The 24,728-nt window shown below is 41.2% G+C and overlaps 1 protein-coding gene across 1 annotated transcript; it reads left to right on the top strand.

Annotated features, from left to right (window-relative positions):
- Positions 1-17,293: 17,293 nt before the first annotated feature.
- LOC146608632 (zinc finger MYM-type protein 1-like) lies at positions 17,294-20,610 on the top strand. The gene is made up of 2 exons (XM_085348669.1): positions 17,294-17,401; positions 18,182-20,610. Exons 1-2 carry the CDS (start codon positions 17,317-17,319, stop codon positions 20,608-20,610), a joined length of 2,514 nt encoding a protein of 837 aa, XP_085204795.1. The 5' UTR covers positions 17,294-17,316.
- Positions 20,611-24,728: the final 4,118 nt, after the last annotated feature.

The raw sequence follows: 24,728 nt of genomic DNA, 5'->3' as shown, positions 1-24,728 counted from the left end.
GTAACACTATACATATATTATGTGGTTGTGGAGGGTAAAGGTCATACTGAGGCTCCCGCTGCTGTGTTCTACTGCATCAGTCATTCTGGAATACACATTCCTGCTTGTCCAGATAAAGCAAATACATCACATATATTTTCTCAGTTTTAATGCTGCAAAATGTCAGCTAAAATGAGAGAATTTGAATTAGTTCTTCATAATTTAAGAAATATGACCACTGGAGAGGATCATGTTGCACTCTTGACTAGCGATAACATTTATGAGAAGGAAAAATCTGATCCCTGAGCATTAAGGAGACCACAAAGTAAGAATTCATTTTGCCCACAGATTACCATATCAATCTCATCACACACATGCTGGATCATCAGAATAATGTACATCCATCATGCTCGCTGATACCGTCATTTCTCATGTGAGCAGAGACAGGAGATGACTCAGTACTAATTTCACACTTAGGGGCCACCCTCATTTCTTTGTCTTCTATTAAGTCACACTGTGAAATACAGAAGTGAAGTGATATAGTAAATTAAATGAAAAGTGTTTGTCAATGCTATTAATCTAAAACAATGCAGCTAATGTCACACTCTTGGTATCGACACGCTCATTTATTATGTTTGGGTAGACAGTTTTAATTGCTTCTGTCAGATATACACATACTCTCCATACTCTGCCTGTTTTAATTTAGCTCGTCATCTTCTTGGGGAAAACAACTGTAACATACAAAATGTAAACAAATGTGATTACTTTTTTGACACTGTCTACAAGCAAACTTGTGATAAGGCTGTGTGCTAACTCTTTGTTCATTTTCTGCAATGAAAATTAATATTTTGCATGTGCGGTTGGACTGTACCGTCAGAAATCCTGGGCTGATAGTCTAGTCGTGTTAGTCGAACAATTCTCACCCTTTGCAACCTATTAATAGATGGCCGAGACAATTTCAACGTACTAGTGCAGTTCTGGTTTTTGTCACTAGATGGCAATATATTTTGTGCATCGCTGACTCAAAGCAACAAGTAGAAGGTCACAGTGGTCAATTATAGCTGGGACTGGAGACACATCACTCATACTAACACATAGGGTAGCATACATGATAGTACTGGAGATTAAACATAGGTTTATTTGCCTTACGTTCCCTAGCTTGGCCGTTCCCTAACACAAGCCGCCACAACTGATCTGTATCACCTCACATAATGACACAAATTCTCAAACATAGAATGGAGTTAATCACAGAATAGATAACTGAAACTGTCTTTCTATCATTTTCCAAAAAGTGCTGTCAACAAATTACAGCAGATGCTTTATGCAATGCATAATGTGTTTGTGTGATTGGTTACGTTGTGCATGACTGCTCCTACAGGTGATGACATTTTCCTTTTCAAACAGATTGTTTCATTTGGTTTATTTCGATGGTGTCAATTAAGCAGAAATATGTAAAGCATTACACTGACTAATATCTGAACAACACCCCAATAGAAAATTATTATTTTCAGTAAATTCAGTCAAGAATATCAATAGATGGAGTATTTGTATGTGGGAAAAGGAAGCACAGTCTTAGCCTGCAAGGCTACTGACATTTTTAAGCAGACATAACTGTAGATCATTGTCCACTAGTCTCTAACATTGTCTTGTTTTTGACTGCAGTGCAAAAGGTTATTAAATCACATTAAGGTGAATGTAGTGTAGTGCTTCTACATAATATCAACATGTAGAATTATTTGTTTGATGGTCCAGAATTTTGATTGAAAATGAAGGAAAACTTTGCCTAATAATTACAGACGAGTGAATAAATCAGTTGTTGCATTATCTTTGAAACTATAAGTAATCCACATTATTTCCAAGTGTTTCTGTTGACTTAAATAGAAGCAAAAAACTTTATAATATGGCCTGTGAATAAGGACATAATTCCTTTGTAATTAAATGTATTTGAAAATATGACGTAATTATAATTACCTACAGAAACGTGAACGAAAGTACACAACATTAAGGGAGTATCAAGTACAGGAATTAGGAGAATAGTTATTAGAAGTATAAGAAAGTATTGTAGTGAGTAAGTAATTTTACAGCAAAGGAGACCAAAATGTTCTCTAAGTCAGCGGTCCCCAACCTGTTTTGCACCACGAACCGGTTTATGCCCGACAATATTTTCACGGACCGGCCTTTAAGGTGTCGCGGATAAATACAACAAAATAAAACTAGTACCGGTACCGAAAAAAAGAAGATTTATTCATAACACACGTGAAAAGACCCAGGAAAACCGAGTTAACGATAAAAACGATAACAAAATAACGCTGAAAACCGAGAAAAACCCTGAAACTATACATTTCACACCTGAGCCTCAACTCTCGCGGCCCGGTACCAAACGACTCACGGACCGGTACCCATCCAAGGCCCGGGGGTTGGGGACCGCTGCTCTAAGTAATGTTAATAATTGCATAAGTAAGAAGTGCAAAACCTCAGATATTTTACAGTAAAGAGGAAATAATTATACTGTAAGTAAATTTAAGCTATACATAAGTAATCTTTAGTAGCGACTTCTGGGTACTTTGCAGCAGTTAAGACACAAATTATAATTAAGTATTTTTCAATAGTGTGTAATTTCCTATTTAGCACATGGCCATTTAAATTTAGGAGAAGATTTTATAGGTGAGTGATTGATGTAGCGGTTCCGAAAGACACCAATATCAGGAAGAAGGAACACGAGAAGCTGGAGAAATACCAAGGTCTTAGAGAAGAGCTCGAGAGGATGTGGAGGGTGAAGGTAACAGTGGTCCCCGTGGTAATCGGAGCACTAGGTGCGGTGACTCCCAAGCTAGGCGAGTGGCTCCAGCAGATCCCGGGAACAACATCGGAGATCTCTGTCCAGAAGAGCGCAGTCCTGGGAACAGCTAAGATACTGCGCAGGACCCTCAAGCTCCCAGGCCTCTGGTAGAGGACCCGAGCTTGAAGGATAAACCACCCACAGGGGCGAATGGGGAATTTTTATTTATATATATATATATTTCTCTTCAGTTTGGCAATTTTATCTTTGAATGGTAAGCAAGTATCCAATAACTTCCTGTGACTGGCGACATATTTTTGCTGGGTTGTCCCCTCTGAATAGGATGGCACACCAAAGCTTTTTCCTTCCTGGCTGATTCTCACCTGTGCACACAGCAACTGAAGAGGAACATTTTTAGCAGCTGTCTTTTCCTTCAGTATTTAAATCTGAATAATTTCTTTTTTAACAAATTTGAATTTATTCTAAAAAGAACAAAGTAAATGTTAGGACATGACACTGTTTTATCTCCAGAGTTCAGCTAATATCTGTCTACTACTGTAATGTTCACAAATTAATTCATGCTAAATTATTCATCATTTTATGTCACTTTTATGAATGATAATTCCACTCACTGACAAACTGTTTTTATTTCTGCCAAAAGTGAGATTAACATTCCTTGCTGAATTTCTTGCTTATGTTTCTCAAATACAGTAAACATCAACTCCACGTATGAGCTTGGACCTACATGAAATTACTGTGAAACTGCTAATTGACCAGTAAAAATAACCACAATCTGACCTGAAAAGTTCATCCATTTTTCATACAGTCTACTCTATGTAGAGAAGTCATTATTGCTCACTCAATCCATTGCTAGGGTTATTTATAATGACCCCAAATTTGCCCTTGTGAGGAAATAATTGTTCAGATAAATCACAGGGATGTGACTTGCCCACTAGATGTTTGAGCCTTGCTTCCTTTCTAGTTGGTGCCAGAATTGTGGTTGGTTATATATATATATATATATATATATATATATATATATATATATATATATATATTTTATTTATTTTATTTTTTTAATTTCATGAATATAAAATGTCAGTTGCTGCATCAAAGATTATGGTAAAAATGGTAAATGGCCTGTATTTGTATAGCGCTTTACTAGTCCCTAAGGACCCCAAAGCGCTTTACACAACCAGTCATCCACCCATTCACACACACATTCACACACTGGTGACGGCAAGCTTATGTGAGAGATTGTTTTGACAGTGTTGAAGTTTATCCTTTGTTCAGTTGTTAATTTTCTCTAAATGTGTTTTTGACAATTAGACTAGCACACCTCCCACCAAGAGCAGGTCCTTTTGCTTCACAGTTACAAAAATGTGATCCGATCTGCACCAAAAGTTGAATCGGTTCCCCAAAAAACTGACAAACAGAGAGAGACGGTGAAGGAATAAATCTGTAGTTTGATGCAACTGATTATCAAGTTTTTGTATAAGTTTACTAAGTGGAAGCAATCCCACTGTGTTCACGTGTTGCAGTACTGGTCAAACCATGTCGTAGAGCTTATCCTGAATTTATGCATGTGCCACTGTATGACTCAAAAATGTCAGCCAAAAAGTGCAGATGAGTCATCTGCTCTTTGGTGAGCATTTTCAGGAAGAATGAAGAATAAAAACCACCTTCTGTCTAGACACAGCGCACCAAGACAAAAAGAAACTCTTAGACAATTAGCAGTGCTTGTTTAAAAAGTACCATGTAGATTCTTGATTTTTATCTGTATCTCTTCCAAGATCAATTTCATTGACGTCTCACAACAAAATCAATAACTCGGTACCCATAAGACGCATGAAAAAGATGCAAGAATCAGCTTCTGTAAGAAATGTAAATATAAGGCGCAAATAGTTTCATTTGATTTCTTTGGGCCAATATACATTTACATGCACATTCAGCCATGTCTCATATATAAAGTTCTGGAACTTTTCTGGTGTTTGAAAGGTAGTGAGGAAGGACACACTTAGGATAGGGTTTCTCTTAGTAGCATGTTATTGAAATTCAATGCACTACTCTGTTGCAAGCTTCACATATTGCCAACCTTCTTATCAAGTTGCCATGTTTGCAGTAAACCCTAGATTGGCTCTATGCTTCTTCTTTATATATGTTTTCTTAGTTTCACTTTTTATCTGTCAAACTGAAAAGGTTTTTTCTTTTTTTTTTCTGTTTTGAGTAAAAGCAGAATTGCTTTCAGTCAGCTATCCCAGTGCTCGTGGACATGATGTATAGAATGAATGGGATATATAAAGAGCACATATCACACTGAGATGGTGCATCATCTTGGCCATTCCCTCCTGACATCCACGTGGAACTTATTGAATCTGTGCAACCCTCTCAAATGCGTTATATCAACACAAACTCGTAACTTGTCATACATTTCTTTGCTTGTGTTAATGAGGTGGTCGACATAGATGCATTGGCATAACCTCTCATTAAAAGTCCATTTCTGTTCCTATAGATACAGTCTGCATTAATTTCCCCTAGAGATAATTATCATACCACCAGGTAAGTATGTTTACCTTTTTCAGGGTCATATGGGTACATGTATATAGAAAAATCTGTATATTTATGTTTTAAGTGAACAATAAATACAATTAAGATAAGATAAGATAAGATAAGATAACCTTTATTAGTCCCACACGTGGGAAATTTGTTTTGTCACAGCAGGAAGTGGACAGTGCAAAAGTTATGAGGCAAAAATTAGAATACAATAAGAATAAATACAGTACACAACTGTACAGAATAGAATAAAATACTATATACAGTAGAATAAAATAAAATAAATATACAATAAGATAAAAATAGAATACAAATACAAATACTATATACAACTGAGTAAAAATACAACGATGACAGAAAGGATTATTGCACTTAGTATTATTGCATATGTATGGATGTGTGTGCTTGATCAGTTAAAGTCTTTATTATGGAGTCTGACAGCAGTGGGGAGGAAAGACCTGCGAAATCTCTCCGTCCCACACCGTGGGTGCCGCAGTCTCCCACTGAAGGAGCTGCTCAGTGCTGTCACAGTCTGCTGCATGGGGTGGGAGATGTTGTCCATCAGGGATGACAGCTTAGCCGCCGTTCTCCTGTCACTCACCACCTCCACTGGGTCCAGAGGGCATCCTAGAACAGAGCTGGCCCTTCTGATCAGCCTGTTCAGTCTCTTCCTGTCCCCAGCAGAGATGCTGCCGCCCCAGCAGACCACGCCATAAAAGATAGCAGAAGCCACAACAGAGTCATAGAAGGTCTTCAGGAGTGGGCCCTCCACTCCAAACGACCTGAGTCTCCGCAGCAGGTACAGCCTGCTCTGCCCTTTCCTGTAGAGGGCGTCTGAGTTATGAGTCCAGTCCAGTCTATTGTTCAGATGAACACCAAGGTACCTGTAGCTGTCCACAGCCTCAATGTCCATACCTTGGATGTTCAGTGGTTGCAGTGGAGAATGCTTGTGCCTGCGGAAGTCTACCACCAGTTCCTTGGTTTTACTGGCGTTGATCTGGAGGTAGTTCAGCTGGCACCAGTCCACAAAGTCTTGGGTCAGACCTCTGTACTCCTTGTCGTCCCCATCAGTGATGAGGCTGACTATTGCAGAGTCATCAGAGAACTTCTGCAGGAAGCACTGGGTGGAATTGTGGGAGAAGTCTGCAGTGTAGATGGTGAAGAGGAACGGAGCCAGAACCGTTCCCTGTGGGGCCCCCGTACTGCAGACGACCCTGTCCGACACACAGCCCTGAGTCCTCACATACTGTGGTCGGTCGGTGAGGTAGTCCAGGATCCAGGTAGTGAGGTGATGGTCCACTCCAGAGTTCACCAGCTTGTCCTTTAGAACCGAGGGAAGAATAAGGTGAACAATCTGTGGGTAAATTTGAATCTTAAAAAGTCAGAATTGAATGGTAAAATGAAAATCATTTAATATCCACATATAAGGTTTATTGTGTGTCACTGAAATGATACAGAGCTTGTTACTGTCCTCTTACATCAATAAGGTTCTGCACCTGCTAGCTTTCTCCTACAGTCCAAACTCACACGTTTGGTGTCACACTGGTTCTTTTGTGATATTTCACAGTTACTTAGATGTTTAATTTACATATGTCAAAATGAGTAATCTTTCTTAAAAAGTGATTTAATGGTAAGTGACTGTCCTGTCACTAAATTAAGCCTAGTTTATCTCAGGTAAAAAAAAAAATTTAATTACAAATGTTATTTCAGAAAATAACATTGGTTAGCACTGTTGCCGCACAGCAAGAAGGTCCTGAGTTCAATTCCACCATCAGGCCGGGGTCTTTCTGTGTGGAGTTTGCATGTTCTCCCCGTGTTTGCGTGGGTTCTCTCCGGGTACTCCGGCTTCCTCCCACCGTCCAAAGACATGCAGCTTGTGGGGATAGGTTAATTGGATAACCCAAATTGTCACTAGGTGTGAATGTGCAAATGAATGTGAGTGCGAACGGTTGTTTGTCCCTGTGTGTTAGCCTTGCGACAGACTGGCGACCTGTCCAGGGTGTACCCCGCCCCTCGCCCTATGACAGCTGGGATAGGCTCCAGCGCCCCCCGCAACCCTGAAAAGGATAAGCGGAAGTGAATGGATGGATGGATTTCAGAAAATTTAATTTAATCACATTAATTAAACTTTCCTTTTTGATGAAGTTTATAGTTAGGGCTGGATCAGGTGACCCTGAGCGCTCATTTTGTTAAGCTGCAATAGGTCTGTGCTGCTGGGGGCTTCCCATGATGCATTCTTACTCACCTTTTTCACTCTCCATGTGCTTACACACCACTCTGCATGTACTCTTTAGTTATTATTAATCTCTAGCTCTCTTCCAGAATGAGGCTGAGTGGCTGTCGCTCTCTGAGCCTCGTACTGCTGGAGGTTTCTTCTTGTTAAAGGGGAGTTTTTCTTTCCTGCTGTCACCAAGTGTTTGCTCAAAGGGATTGTTTGATTGTTGGAGTTTTCTCTGTATTGTCCTACCTTACAATAAATTGCATAATAAAGTAGGTTGGGGCAACTGAAATTATTTATTCATTTTTTTGGTTGTATATAAATTTTATTTTATTTAAAAAGTAATGTGGCAGAAAGATTTTTGTATTTTGAATCAGTTGCCTTTATCAATCTATGTGTTACTGCGTTAAATAGTCCTGAAATATTCAAGCTTGTGCAAAGGAAAACTCAAACAGATAACTATTAACTCATTCACTGCCATTGACGTCTATAGCCGTCAATTGCAGTGAATGAGTCAATGGGTCTAACTCATTCACTGCCAATGGCTGGCAGTGAATGAGTTAATAGACAAGTTAGGTTAACTTATGTCTTTACTTAAAGTGTAGTTACGAAAAATCATTTAGGAATGTGAAAAAACATTGTTCCTGTGTATTTGTTTTCTGTGTATTAGAAGACATCCATCAGGAATAGCATGTAGCTTACATGAGAAACTGTCAGAGCTAGCACTGTGTGCAGGCAGGGTGTGGACTCAGATGGACATAAGGAATGTTTAAAAAAACAAATTAAGAACCTTAAACTTGAACTAAAACTAAGTAGTCTCAGGGAACTAAACTAAGAAGCATAGACTAGGAGAGGGAACTGGAACTTCACCTGAAGAAGGAGGGCAAGACGGCACAGAGAAGGTGAGGGTGACGTTAACAATGCGACAAAGAACTGAGGGAGACACTGACATAAATACACAGAAAGATAACGATGACGCGAAAGCACAGCTGACACGGATAATTGTAACGAGACAGGGGAGGGGCAAACACCACATGACGTGCACTGAGACTAAGTAGAACAGGGAGTACACTGAGATGCAGACCGGAAGGGGAAAGAGCGAACACAGAGGAGCACGAGAGAGAGAGAGAGACATGACGGGCAGGGAATAAGACACAAGGGGAAATATGAACTCACACTACAATATAAACACATACACACAGAGGGAGTAAGGACACAAGGGAATCCTGATGACAAAAAGCTAAACCGAACAACCTAGTTACTACAGAAAAAACACAGTGGACCTGAAAACACAAACACTAACACCAAATGACAAAAATACAAGAAAACTCAAAACACTGAATCAAAAGGACCCATGCACCATGACAGAAATACACTGAAAACAAACCAAAGTTATAATGATTGTTAATTGTGTACAGAGCTCTGCCTCCATACTCACCAATATCAAAGCTGGGCTGAGGCGTTGTGGCAATGTGGCGTCTCTTTTATTTTTGTGATATTTTCTATATGATAAAAAGTTACATTGGTTCACAGTAAATCTGTGATAACAAACATCTGTATGCCATTACTGGTGTACGTAAAAAGCGTTGCTCATAGAATTATCATCCAGCTCAGCTTTTCCTTTTCCTGCTCTGTTGGGCTTTATAGCAGCATATTTTTCCTTTTTTTAAATTTGTTTTTTTCCTTTTCAGGCATGCAATTGTGAAGCTTAGGTTTGCTTTTAAAGCTCTTATAATGTTGTTCTTGGCTACAGCAGGCAGCTGTTTTCAGCAAAAAAGCTCTTAAGGCCACTACTTGCCCAGCAACAAACAGACAAATACAGATAGCGACTGGCTGGTGAATATGATGTACTATTTAGGGTTCTCTCTGACTCTAAGAGGAGAGTAAATATCGAACTATAGCAGAACACGGCTGGTCATACTTCCTTACATCCTACACTGTCCTTATTTCAGAGCATCACCTTACCCACAGATGGCACTCTACAGATACCGCTAAATTGCTACTTATGCATAAGAGGCTTTTTATATATTGTGTCGGACTGAATCACAAGTTCAAATGAGTTCAAATAGAGGTCTCACACTAAAAAACCTAAGCCACTTCTCTCCTGGTACACGGTCTTCAGAGACAGCTGCTGCACTTCATGAGCAGTCTGGGAGCCTGCCACTGTCCTCTGATATCGTGTCTAGGGAGGGAGCCAAACAGCAAATGAAAGCACATTACAGCATGTCGTCCTGTCCCGTGGTCGGCAACGACTAGAGCCAATGTGAAAGGAACATTTAGTCTAATATGTACCAGCAGATAAAACTCCTCTTTTCCCCTTCCTGTCATCTTTTTCATTCCAAGGGAGGACTAGAATAACAGAAATTTGTAAGTACCTGTGAAAAAGTGCATTTGTGCTGGATATAGGCAGGATAAATAAAATTGCTGGTGGTTATTTGAGGTGAGTCTCGCTCATTTTAATCTCTCAGCAAACATCAGGTCACCAGCTACCTGCCTGGGGTTAGGGTTTTGTATTAGCCACAGCTTTTTTTTAGAAACTAGACAATGTTACCTTTAAAAATAAGCCTCATGGAAAACGTCTAACAACTTTGGAAACTTCTGAACGGAGGAAGAATTGGTAAAAAGTTGTGGACAACCCTAACCCCTAACACCCTGGTCATCCTTGGATTATGTGGTTTGTAGTTTTTCTCTCTAGTTTTAAAGCCATTAAGAAGACAACCCTAAATACTAATAGCAGATTTGCTTCATCATCCACTCAATCATTATTCAAAACTATTCAGCCCTGCAGGATTCTAACCTTGTTGTGACCTAGAGCAAAATACTTTACTGAAGTCCAACTTCAAAAAAAATTATATGTCAGCACCAAGAGTTGCTCCAGACTCCAACCGGGGACAAGGAGGGGTGTATAAACTCAGCATTCAACTAACAGGCTAAAGCCAGAGACTTCAAGGGAGAGATAAGGCCAGGAATAGGAGGACCAGAGGCAGTGTGAGGTGATAGTGAGTGGGTTCTTTTCACAGAGACTCAGCACAAAATAAAGGAGTGATAGAATTACTGAGAGAGAGTGAGCTTGTACAGACACCTCAATACTTATGAAACATGAGGGAAAAATAACACTGGGAACTTGTGTTTTGCTTTTTTTTTTTTACTGATATTCACTCATAGCTTTTTTAGGTCGCCTACTGTAAGTCTTAATTATTTATTATTTACTCCAGTTACTCCAGAGGGAATCCCCACCTGAAAACACTGCAAACATAGCCTACAAGTTTCTACCCAGCTTACCATACGTATTATACTTAAGTGTCAACAAATACGCAGCCGAGTTTGAATGCTCTGCAGTCCACAAACAAGACCAGTTTGTTTTCAGCATCCATCAAAAATGCATTGCTGTCTCACACGCTCCATCTTATTTGAAGAATATATTATTTATAATTGATGAAGCAACTTTTTGGTTTGTTCTTAGAAAGATGGTATATCATTAAAATCTAAACAGCTGCTTCATTATAGATCACATTTTGAGGGAATGGTTACACCAGCATTTCAAATGGTGCAGTCAGTTGAATTGAAAGATATTACCAACACTCAGGGGCAAAATAAATTATAAAGCTGAATTTGAACTTGTCCAACATGTTGACTGCTGTATATACTGGTAAGTTTTTGTTTTTGTGAATAATTTCTGATATTTTAGCTGTTGGTCAAAACATGTTATACGAATAATAAGGTAGCTTTGATTAAAGACTTAAACAGAAATATTACATGAATTATAAATTCAGGTGCTAAAGTTTAATCAAAGGCATTTTATGGGCAAGTGTGGATCATTTTTTTTTCTTACTTCATCAATTAAGAAGGTAAAAGGTCTGATTTGATTTAAAAGCTCACAAATTTTGTTAAAGCAAATCTGAATCCAAGGGAAACCAGTCAACTTTGGGCCACAAACCCACATGAAATCTAGTGTGCAGTGTGAACACTGGCATCACATCCGTAATTACTAACAACTTACAAAGAATTATGTTGCTGTATACAATGATATTATTAGGCCCAGTCTAACATGAGTGGTCCATACCCTTAACACATCTCTCAGGCGTTAAACACAACATCTGTCTTTAAGTGAATGATAGGCTTTAATAGCAGCCTAATCATTTCTTGTTCTACAGCTGTCTAGACTCATCAGCAAGCTAGCCATTAAATGCCATTTATTAGTACCAGAGATTTAATTGTTTTCTAACACATAACAGAGCCAGATAAAGGTTATTAATAATCTAGTTTTTGTCACATTGCTTGTAGAGCTGAACAATTAAAAAAAAAAGAATGGGAATTGGATCTGATTCCACGTAGATGTTCTACAAGTGACTTTTGATTGGTGAGCTTGTGGAGCATAGCATTTGCAAAACCTCATAGACGCTGTATGTTTCAAACTGGATAAAGCAAGTTGTATGATGTGTAGGGTAGTGTTGGGGAGTAACGGAATACATGTACCGCCGTTACGTTTTTAAAATACAAAATATGAGTAACTGTATTCCATTACAGTTACCGTTTAAAAAGGTGGTATTCAGAATACAGTTACTTTGTTGAAATAAATGGATTACACTACGGTACTTTCCTGGTTCATTTTGTCGCAGGTCAGGACTGTTTGGGTTTTGTTTGACAGCTACGTTCTGTTGTTCCAGGCGGCAGGGTTACGGTTGCCATGGTTACAGGGCGACGCTCTCTCTCTCTCTCTGCGACTGTGTGTTTCCTGGGTGAGAGAGCGCCTTTTCATTGTTGTTGTTGTTGTTGTTGTGCTAAGCTAACAGGCAGAATGCTACAAGCATAGCTCTAAAGAATGTAGCCTCATGGGCAGTGTAGTCCGTGTTGCAGGGAGAATGGACTGCCATACACGTTATGGGTCTGTGAGCGCGAGGAGGGAGAAAAAGGGGAGTGGAAAGGTACGAGTTGTCATCGAGGAAAAACGGGAGCTGGAAGCATGTAAATATAATAATAACCACTTCAGCCAAGAAGAGTGCCTGACGAGCCCAGTTGTAAGTAAGCTATTAAGACTCGACTGTACGCCGTGTTCGTGTTTTCCTCCGAAAACAATAAGTTCCGTTGGAGCAGTCTTTCAACGCCTCTCTCTGTCTCTCGCAAGAAAAGTTGACCCACACAACAAAGTAAAGCTATTTTTCGGCTACGAGCCGACAGGGACCCCGCCGTATTAGTCAGAGGTCCCTTTACTACAGTTCAGAGTCGCGGACCTTCAGTAATAGTAATAAATCACACAGCAACAGTACATTCACGTTGCTGTAAAAAGCATGATAATATATTAACTCATTCACTGCCAGCAATTGGCAGTGAATGAGTTAAACCCATTGACTCATTCACTGCCATTGACGGCTATAGACGTCAATGGCAGTGAATGAGTTAAGTAATCCAAAGTATTCAGAATACGTTACTGTCATTGAGTAACGTAACGGAATGCGTTACAGAATACATTTTGGGGCATGTATTCTGTATTCTGTAATGGAATACATTTTAAAAGTAACCTTCCCAACACTGGTGTAGGGTAATTGCAGTTTTTGTGATTTGCCAATTCTAAAGCTTTAAATTGCAATTTTGATTTAAAATCAACTACATGTTCATCTCTATATAATATGGATTTTTTTCAGTGGTCGGAAATATATGATATTGACACACAAGGGTATTTAAGAGTTAACAATAGTGTTGATTTTTTGGGGGGAGGGGAAAGTAGAAAAAGTCTAGACTCTCTTACTCTGGCTAGTGTGTTAGCTATTAACCTGCAAGGTACAGCACTTAATAATAATAATAATAATGGATTGGATTTATATAGCGCTTTTCAAGGCACCCAAAGCGCTTTACAATGCCACTATTCATTCACACACTGGTGGAGGCAAGCTACAGTTGTAGCCACAGCTGCCCTGGGGCAGACTGACAGAAGCGAGGCTGCCATATTGCGCCATCGGCCCCTCTGGCCAACACCAGTAGGCGGGAAGGTAAAGTGTCTTGCCCAAGGACACAACGACCAGGACAGCGAGCCCGGGGATCAAACCGGCGACCTTCCAGTTACAGATGCGCTTCCCAACCCCCTGAGCTCACTAACAAGCTTACTACCAAGCTCTGGAAGTTATATGACTGGAAGAAGATTTTACCATATTTTGCGATATTAATTTCCCGTCAAATATTGCAATTTGTTATAAAAGTTAATCACATGGTCATAGTTTGTGTTTGTCATGTTTGGATATTATTATAAAGAGATGCTTGATAAAGGTCAAGTTTTACTTTTTGCCTGAAAAAAATTTCACAAATCTCCCAGACATGAGAGTTTGAACATCATCCAATTACTGCTGTAAATGTATTTTTTGAAATAAAAACATAAAAAACATAAAATTAGAGTATCAGGTGAAATTCCTTTTTAGTATCGCCTCTGCTTTTTTCACGTTTTTATTACAAGGGCTTTAAATATTGAGGGGGCCATGTCCCCTATGGACACCTATGTGCCTGCATTGGTACAAAAGAGTAACTGTGAAGTGTTCCTTTACAATACAAGCTTTCTTGGGCTAAAACAACACATGCTTCTCTGTATAGCTGGCAATATGATATAAACAATAATATAATTTACTGTGGATACAGGTGGATTAAACTCTCTAAAACCCACTAGACATTTGTGGGAACACTTGAAAGGGAAAAAGGTGGGACAAAACTACTATAAGATTACCAGCAAGACTAAAGAGGAAGAAAATAAGCAACAAAAAAAACCCTTGGTATCACTCTTACATGCACTCACTCGTCAGGCTTTTTTTGGTCTCTCAGCAGTTTGAAAAGGTGAAACAGCATTCTCCCATTCACCGCACACACAAGCGCGCACAGCACAGAGAGAAGTATTCTCATCACGCCTCTGCAGCTTGCTGCAGGTTACCTGGTGTAGATGCATAATTAGGCCACATTAGCGTCAGTCTCCCTGTGTGTGTGTACGTGCATGTGTGTGCATCATGAGTTTACTCAGGTGTGCTTTAATGGCTCCATCATGGTCAGTAACAGTTACAGTTCAAATTAAAAAGAATGGATTTATGGGTGAAAATATGAAGTTAAGTGGCCTTTTGTTTCTATCACTGTCTATTATGGATTACAAGGATGCCTCTGAACCGCAGAGCTGGGCATAAAAATGTGACAGAATATACTGTATATTCTTAAAAACTGATTTTTATCAGTTTGATTTATTCCGTAAGAAACTTAAATGACTTAAAAGTGCTCACTGAGGTTGAAAGGGGGAGATAAGTCAAGCAGTTTGCATGATGGCTATTTAATTGCTGCTTTTCCCAGGTTGAGTCATACTCCAAAGACCTCACACTGTCGTCCAGCAAGCCCCATTACAGCCCAGTTCCAGTTCAGTGAGATGTAAAGGATTATGTTCCTTGTCAGAAAATCCCAAACATTGCAAAATAATATTTGAAAACATGTACCTAGCGCACATTAGCCAGTAGTTTCGCACTCCATTATGTCTTCAAGTCCTGAAAAACCACATCCCAGAGTTCTGTTTTGAGTCCTGCATATGCGTCTTCATCTCCGCATCAATGTGGCGTGAGCTTACAACCCAAAAAAACGAGCTGCTTCAGCTGTAACCAGGGGTGATACTTGTGATCAATTGTTGTCAAAGAAATAATGAAGTCCAGAGTTTTCGTGATAACCTTATGCTGAGGGAACAGATAAGATTTATTTTTTTTCTAGCTGCAGAATTTGTCTTTATCAAAAGGAGGTGGAAGAATTCTTTCAGGGAGGAAATGTGGACACGCTTTCCTCTTAATTCTCATGCTGAGTGGTGATGAAATATTCTATTTGGATTTGAAATTCATATCTCATCTCCCGAGCTCATCCTCCTCTTTTTACTCGTGTGAATTCCACTCATACATTTTGAACCAAATATTCACTTCACACTAGTTGTATTTATTGCAGGCCATGAGACACGAAGATGTGCTATAATGTGTTTTCATTTGGTGTCTGCTTGCCTCTCTTGACAGGATATCAGAGCAGAGTGGCTGACTCCCAGACTGTTTATGAGGATGCAGACTCTGCCTTGTGGGACTATGTTATTTTGGGTTGAGGGCCATTCAAAAGAAAATAACAATGTCTCTCTGGCTTATTTGCATTGCTATAGAGCCAATAGTGTTTTATGGGACTGACGGGCCAATTCCTGTAGAAAGAGTAATAAAAATAAGATTAAAAAAACAGCTTGAAGCTGAATATCCCACAATAAAAATATCTCTTTTTGAAGACATTTACGCCCATTACTTGGCATTTTATTTCATCACAGTTTTGGAAATAGCACAGAGGCCGACACAAAGACAAAAGTATAAGTTTACCAGGTGTCTGCTTGGCCTCACCTCAACTAATTGAACTGGATCTCTGGACTGTGTTGCTGTTGGTGCATCTTTTGTGGAGTTATCTGGCCTGTTGTGTGGTACAGACTATTCCAGAAGTTTTTGCTGATTAAAATCCTAGTATTTTACTAGCTGGCACTAATTAGCAGGTATGTTTTGCTATGTATTGCACCTGTACAGTTTCATGAATGATGCTTGCTGTCATAGCTTGTGAATGGTAGCTCATGTCAAAAGACTAAAGTCACTGATGGTTTGTGATGGTTTGTGTCCATGACACATTCACTTGCACAAAAATGATAAGGGTGGTATTACGTGAAATGCTAAAAACAAATGCTACAATACTTGAAATGATCTAAAGGGTATTTTGTTATTTTCAAATTCTTTGTATTTGCAGTATTTATAGTTGGTAAAATTGTAACTGGTAATTTTAATCTTGGTGTACCCCCTCAACTCACCCAAACTGTTTTAGTTCCTTTCTGCCTGCCTTTAACCCATCATTTTTCTGATTAGCTGCCCTTCGTAAACAACAGATGAAGAACAGGTGGGCGGAGCTTCTGTGCCACACTCTCTTTGACATCATGCAAAGCCAAGAGCAGAAAAAAATTGCATTAAAATTGTATGTAACTGAGCATTTAGAGTCATCTGAAGTCTGAGCTTTTTGTCTCAAGATTACAAGATTACGTGACCTCATGATATGAAACTGAAAGCATGTTTAATGTAAACATCCACCATTTTAACAGTGCAAATAACAGAAAAAGTCTTGTTTTATCATCACTCACATGCCATTTTAGCTGGGAAATCACCACTTTTTTTAATTTCCATTTTTCTTTTTAAAAGTATAATTTTCACAATATTGTAAATACTTGAATCCATGTCTTTGAGCTAATGAAATTAAGTCAGTTAGCCTTTAGTGAGCATGAGCAAAATGTGAGCAAAAACACACAACATGTAGCAAAATTGATATAAATTACCTATATATGAACACTGATATTTTATTTCTTTTTAAAATTTGGTAAAAGATCCCGTGAAAAGCACTCACCGTATACTATCTATACAGGGTTTAGGATTGTGCCCAAGGATATTTGGCATGCAAACTGGGGGAGCCACCCCAATGCATCACTGCACCTAGTATGTATATATACAGTGCCGTAGCTCCGCAAACGCACATAACGCACACTGCGTAGGGCACCAAATGGCCGGTAGGGCACCAAAAAAATCAGGGTCGTAAAAAAAAAAAGTAAACCATATTAATACTATAAATATCATATGCATTAATATGGTTAAACAATACAAAAGCAACATAAAACAATTTTCCCGAGAAAAGGGGTGAATCTGCTTTGTGCCCTGTCTCCAGTCTCCTCCTGGTGCCCCCCCACTCCCAGTGGTCTGTTCTATAATTGGTAAACACCTGTTTGAACATGGCCTCGAAACGGCAACAGGAGTCGGGAGCGGAGAAAAGAAAGAAGAAGAGGAAGCGTGATGAAACTCAGGCGTCGCTTGCCGGTAAGGCAATGTTTAAATAATAATAATAAAAAAAGTTCATTATTGTAGCCCTTGCTTGCACGCTCATGTCCGTCAACTCTGTGATAGCTCCTGTTAGCAGTGTTCATACTGTGTTAACAAATGTTGCAAATGATTGATGTTGGGTAGTTTGTTTACGTTGTGGATATGAATATAGAATGGACTACTAAAAGCAACTCATCATGGTCACTCAATTGACGGTTTTCAGATAACGTTAGCAATCGTGACTCACGATTGCTAACGTTATCGTGATTCGTGAGACTAGCATTTCCCTCCTCAGGTTGCTAGCTGGCTAACGTCATGCATGCTACTGATTAACCTTAACTTTGGGATAGGTCAGTGATGCAGTCAAGTATTATTATCAGATTAGACAAGACTACTTTGTATGTTGCTGCATTTCAGGATATCTATAAAGACGCATATCTTATTTATGCCATTGACGTCTGAACACATAAATAGTTCTCGTCTTTCTTTAGGTTCATAGATCAAGGGCGACATCTGTTGGTGAAACTGTAATATGAAACCTATATCTTCCAGTAATATAGATTTCCTACTTGCGCATTTATATCAAATTATGTACAGCATGTTTATATTGCCATTTGCCATTATGAAAATCTATACATGTAAAATATAGTTAGTAATTTTTAAATGTACCAGTGACTTACTTAATTTATTAGTCTTATAATGCAATCTTTCGTAGGCCTACTGTAGATTCAAAATTGTATTTCTGTAAAATCCCTGAATATTTTCTCTTGTATGCAGGGTCAATGCTTAAATATGTTCAAGGAGGATCTCAAGGACAGGATGAACCATCCAGTAGTAGTGCCATCCCTGGACATCAACCACCAGCCATTGTAGACCCTGCAACAATCCCTAGCCAAGAAGAACAAGAACCATCAACCACCAGTTCAGGTACAGTTCCATACACAAGTACCACTGAGAGTCCTGTCACTGAGAGACTATCAGAAAGTGACACTGTGGAGACATGTGTGCCCCCTTCAACCGATCCTGCTCTTTGGCCAGCTCACATTGTAGATGCTGATCGTGTTGAAATTGTGCGGAGAGGTCCTTTTAATGTCAGCTCTGATTTTAATTTTCCAAAGGGGCCTGATGGAAGAGCATTTCACACTAGCCTTAAGTTCAAAATTCTTCCCAATGGAGAAAAGGTTCACCGGAGCTGGTTAGTGTACTCACCGCAGAACAATGCTGTGTTCTGCTTTGCATGTAAGCTTTTCAGTGTGAAGGATATAAAGCTGAGTACAGAGGGCTTCAGTGACTGGTCGAACATCAACATCCGTTTGAGGGGTCATGAGTGTAGCCAAGACCACATACAGTGCATGCTTAAGTGGAGAGAACTGGACACACGGCTAAAGAAAAGCATGGCAATAGATCAACAGGAGTTGACCTTACTAGAGGCAGAAAGGAAAAAGTGGCGAGAGATTCTCAAACGATTACTCTCAATAACTCTCTCGCTGGCTTCCAGAAATTTGTCTTTTAGGGGCTCTTCTGACTGTCTTTATGAGCCGGACAATGGCAACTTCTTGAAGGAAGTAGAGCTTATGGCAACATATGACCTTGTAATGGCAAATCACTTGGCCAACATAAAAGATGAAGGTTCCCACACACATTACCTCAGCCCTGAGACACAGAACGAACTAATTCAGATTATCTCTTCAGAAACATTCCGCGCCATTGTGAAGCAAATCCAGTTGGCAAAATACTTCTCCATCATTCTTGACTGTACTCCAGATGTGAGTCACACTGAACAAATGTCAGTCATAGTACGCATTGTTTGTTTCCAAGCACAACCAGATATTAAAGAATACTTTCTTGGCTATATAAATGTGGAGCAAACAACTGGCCTTAACCTGTCCAATGTTGTCCTTGACAAGTTGAAGGAGCTTGGCATTCCATTTGAAAACTGTCGAGGACAGGCCTATGACAATGGGGCCAACATGAAGGGGAAGAAGCAAGGTGTTCAGGCCAGACTGCTACAATTAAACCAGAGAGCATTGTTTGTGCCTTGTGGAGCTCACACGATGAATCTGGTCATAGCTGATGCTGCCAAGTCCTCTCCAGATGCAACTGGCTACTTTGGGTATTTGCAGAAGTTGTTCAATTTCTTTTCCAGTGCCACCCAGCGATGGGCCATTTTAACAAAACATGTGAAATTGACACTTAAATCTTGGAGTGACGTTAGATGGGAAAGCAGGCTTCAAAGTGTAACTGCTGTCCGGAGTCAGACAAAAGAAGTGAGGGATGCTCTCCTGGAGGCCAGAGAAGCTGTAAGTGATGCAGTCGCAAAGGTGGAGGCTCAAGTGCTTGCTGAGGAAGTAGCCTCATTTCGATTTTTGATTTGCTCCATCGTGTGGTGTGAACTTCTTACAATCACAAACCAGGTGAACAAGTTACTACAGTCCAGCTCCATGCAGCTCGATGTTGCTGTCAGGCTCATTGACACTGCCAAAAGTAACCTCTCTAAATACAGACAGTCTGGGTTTGATGAGGCTGTGTCAGCTGCCAAAGAACTCTGTGAGGCCCTGAACATAGAACCACAGTTGAAGGAGAAAAGGCTCAGGAGCACAAAAAGGCAGTTTGCATATGAAGCTGTTGATGAGCCCCTCCATGATGCCCTTAAAAAGCTTGAGGTCACATTTTTCAATTGTGTTGTGGACTCTGCTTTAATCTCCCTACAGGAGAGGTTTGAGACCATGAATCAAGTGAAGGAGAAATATGGAGTGCTGCTTGATTTCAGCAAAGTGAATGGGATGTCCAAGGAGGATTTAAAAAAACACTGCACTGAAGTACAGAAGACACTGACAGATAAGGGAGTAGCTGACATTGATGGACCTGAGATGATGCAGGAAATCATCAACCTTCCTCAGCTGCCACCACAGACGTCTGCTTTGGAAATGCTGTCATTTTTACATGACAATCAGCTTCAAGAGGTATATCCCAATCTGTGGATTGCTCTGCGTATTGCACTGACCCTGCCTGTCACAGTTGCCTCTGCTGAGCGAAGCTTTTCAAAGCTCAAACTCATTAAAACGTACCTGCGTTCATCAATGGGGCAGGAACGTTTAAGTGGTCTGGCTGTTATCAGCATCAATGGTGACGTGGCTCAGAAGCTATCATATGATGACCTTATAGCTGATTTTGCAACCAGAAAATGCAGGCGTGTGCCTCTCTAGGCCCTAGAGAGGCACACCACGCCTGCATTTTCTGGTTGTCAGAGTATGCCCTAGAGTCTAGGGCATACTCTGACAACGAATTGTAAAAATGTTTAACATAGTTACTTAAGGAATGTGGCTTTTGTGTTCAAATTCTTATTTTTCTTATTTAAGTTTCTTATTTAAATTCTATTGTGAAACTATTTGTAAATATATTAATAATAATACTATTATATTATATATATTATTTTTTTATAAAAAAAATTACACATTATTGCCAGGCTCTTTGTTCTTGTTCCAATGTTCAATTTTTGTTTCAGTATTTATTTGTAACAGTATTTTTAACCTCCTTTAACCTTATTTATTTGTTTAACTGTCATGTTTGTTGTTATTTAATTAAACAAATTCCACTGAGAAATTCAAAAGTTTTTTGTTTTTTTTTTCAGTGGCGGGGGGGGGGGGGGGGGCACCATAAAGCATTTGTGCTTAGGGCACCCAAATGGCTAGCAACGGCCCTGTATATATATATATATATATATATATATATATATATATATATATATATATATATATATATATAGTAGTATAGTAGCACGGAGGGAGGTTAGCCAACTAACGGAGTTGCAGAAAGGTGTGACAAATAAGGTGCCTAAGAAATACAGCAAGCTGTCCATACCTGAGGCCTTGGAAACTGCCAAGCAAAGACTCACAGCCTTGGCCAGCCGCTTGAGGAGGTACACCAGAGAGATAGAAGGCAGGAGAATAAACCAGCTGTTCTCCACAGAACCAGTGTACTCTCAGTGGCAAGGGAACAATAAGAGAACAGCACCACCAAGGCTGGAGACGGAGCAATACTGGAAGAGCATATGGGAGAAGGATGCAACCCATAACGGCAATGCTCAGTGGCTAGTGGATCTGAGGGCAGACCACAGCGACCTCCCTGAACAGGGTCCAGTAACCATCACAGTGGCAGATATCCAAGAAAGGGTCTCCAGTATGAAGAGTTGGACAGCACCAGGGCCCGACATGGTTCACGCCTACTGGCTGAAGAAGCTGACTGCACTCCACGAGCGTCTGGCAGCACAAATGAACCAGCTGCTAGTTAACGAGAGACACCCGGAATGGCTAACTGAAGGCCGGACGGTCCTGATCCCCAAGGACCCCAAGAAGGGACCGGTCCCCTCCAACTACCGACCAATAACCTGCCTCAGTACTACATGGAAGCTCCTGTCAGGCATCATATCGGCTAAGATGAACAGGCACATGGGTCAATACATGAGCGGGACACAGAAAGGAATTGGCAAGAATACCAGAGGCGCAAAACACCAGCTACTGGTAGACAGAACAATCAGCCGAGACTGCAAGACCAGACTGACCAACCTGTGCACTGCCTGGATTGATTACAAGAAGGCCTATGACTCAATGCCCCACAGCTGGATACTGGAATGCCTAGAATTGTACAAGATCAATGGGACCCTAAGAGCCTTCATCAGGAACTCAATGGGGATGTGGCGTACAACACTAGAGGCCAACTCCAAGCCCATAGCACAAGTCACCATCAAGTGCGGGATCTACCAAGGAGATGCTCTGTCCCCACTGCTGTTCTGCATAGGCCTGAACCCCCTCAGTGAGATCATTAACAAGACTGGCTACGGATACCGACTACGGAACGGAGCAGTTGTCAGCCACCTCCTGTACATGGATGACATCAAGCTGTATGCCAAGAGTGAACGAGACATCGATTCACTGATCCACACTACCAGGCTATACAGCAATGACATTAGAATGTCGTTCGGACTGGAGAAGTGTAGTCGGATGGTAACAAAGAGAGGGAAGGTAGTCAGAACTGAGGGGATTGAACTACCAGAAGGCAACATTGCAGACATAGAGGACAGTTACAAGTACTTGGGGATCCCACAGGCGAATGGGAACCATGAAGAGGCCGCTAGAAAAGCTGCAACCACCAAGTACCTGCAGAGGGTCAGGCAAGTCCTGAGGAGTCAGCTGAATGGTAAGAACAAGATCCGGGCCATCAACACGTACGCCCTGCCCGTGATCAGGTACCCTGCTGGGGTAATAGGCTGGCCAAAGGAGGAGATAGAAGCCACTGACATAAAGACAAGAAAGCTCCTTACCATGCATGGAGGGTTTCACCCCAAATCCAGCACCCTGAGGCTGTACGCTAAGCAGAAGGAAGGGGGCCGGGGACTGGTGAGTGTCAGCACCACAGTCCAGGATGAGACAACGAACATCCAAGAATACATTGGGAAGATGGCCCCAACTGACCGAGTGCTCAGTGAATACCTCAGGCAGCAGAAACCCAAGAAAGAGGAGGGAGACGAGGAACCATCATGGAAGGACAGGCCCCTGCACGGTATGTACCACCGGCAGATAGAGGAGGTGGCTGATATCCAGAAATCCTACCAGTGGCTGGACAAAGCTGGACTGAAAGACAGCACAGAAGCACTAATCATGGCAGCACAAGAACAAGCTCTGAGCACAAGATCCATAGAGTCTGGGGTCTATCACACCAGGCAAGACCCCAGGTGCAGGCTGTGTAAAGATGCCCCAGAGACAATCCAGCACATAACAGCAGGGTGCAAGATGCTAGCAGGCAAGGCATACATGGAACGCCATAACCAAGTGGCCGGCATAGTGTACAGGAACATCTGTGCCGAGTATAACCTGGAAGTCCCGAGGTCAAAATGGGAGATGCCCCCAAGGGTGGTGGAGAATGACCGAGCTAAGATCCTGTGGGACTTCCAGATACAGACGGACAAAATGGTGGTGGCTAACCAACCGGACATAGTGGTGGTAGACAAACAGAAGAAGACGGCCGTAGTGATCGATGTAGCGGTTCCGAATGACAGCAATATCAGGAAGAAGGAACACGAGAAGCTGGAGAAATACCAAGGGCTCAGAGAAGAGCTCGAGAGGATGTGGAGGGTGAAGGTAACGGTGGTCCCCGTGGTAATCGGAGCACTAGGTGCGGTGACTCCCAAGCTAGGCGAGTGGCTCCAGCAGATCCCGGGAACAACATCGGAGATCTCTGTCCAGAAGAGCGCAGTCCTGGGAACAGCTAAGATACTGCGCAGGACCCTCAAGCTCCCAGGCCTCTGGTAGAGGACCCGAGCTTGAAGGATAAACCGCCCGCAGGGGCGTGCTGGGTGTTATATATATATATATATATATATATATATGTATGTGTGTGTGTATATATATACATACTAGGTGCGGTGACTCCAAAGCTAGACGAGTGGCTCCAGCAGATCCCGGGAAAAAAATCGGAGATCTCTCTCCAGAAGAGCGCAGTCCTAGGAACAGCTAAGATACACTGGATAGTAGTGGTTAGACTAAACACCTTTGGAGCAGAGGATCGCAAGTTCGATTCCTGCCTGGGGCGTCTGTATCCAGTAAGGGTCCTACAGCTAGACCCCCTATGCTAAGCGAGCCTACCGCAGATATGAGCAAGATAGATAAATATGAAGGCATGCCGGCTCGGACGTCGCCCGGATCAACAAGGTCCGCGTCAGGTGTTGAGAAACCAGGGCACCCTGACGACAAGTGGGCTACTGGAACAAGAAGGCATCGGTGGGCAAGAGACGAAAACAGGGCGTTGTTGGAATGCTACTACGCAAGTAACCCTGGTGGAAGGGGCTACATGAATAGGATGAGGGACCTATGGATTCTTCGATACCCAACATCCACAATGATGGCGAAACAACTAGTAGCTCAGCGTTCCAACATTCGAAAGAAGGGACTGCTATCACAGCTAGAAATTGACGAGGTACAACATAAATGCTACGGCAAGGAGGAGTCAGGACGCCAGGTCAGGGGGGAGATATCATCACCCCCACCCGAGATTGGGTACATAGCCCCAAGTGCAATAGGAAAAGTATCCTTGTGTGCAAGATGAACTGACCTGAAAAATAGGATCATGGCCAAGCTTGAAACCTGGATCCCCCGTAGCCGGTTACCAAGATTACGTGAAGTACCCTCAGAAGGTCTGCTAGATGATGTTAATGCAGCACTACGGACGATACCTACAACCACGATTACCGACACTAACAAGCTGATCTACAATACGGCAGCAGTGATCAGTGAGATGCTTGGCTACAAGTTGAACAGCCACAAGGGGC

This window comes from Diplotaxodon limnothrissa, linkage group LG23, assembly GCF_057381915.1.
Source record: "Diplotaxodon limnothrissa isolate DT_005_m linkage group LG23, D_limnothrissa_male_GT1.1, whole genome shotgun sequence".
NCBI classification, from domain to species: Eukaryota; Metazoa; Chordata; class Actinopteri; order Cichliformes; family Cichlidae; genus Diplotaxodon; species Diplotaxodon limnothrissa.
Note: the sequence above shows the minus strand (reverse complement) of the source record. Positions and strands in the feature narration are given on the sequence as shown.

Coding starts and splice junctions, on each gene's coding strand:
- LOC146608632 (XM_085348669.1), top strand. CDS start 17,317: ATGGCCTCGAAACGGCAACAGGAGTCGGGAGCGGAGAAAAGAAAGAAG. Junction 17,402..18,181: donor AACTCAGGCGTCGCTTGCCG/GTAAGGCAATGT, acceptor TCTTGTATGCAG/GGTCAATGCTTAAATATGTT.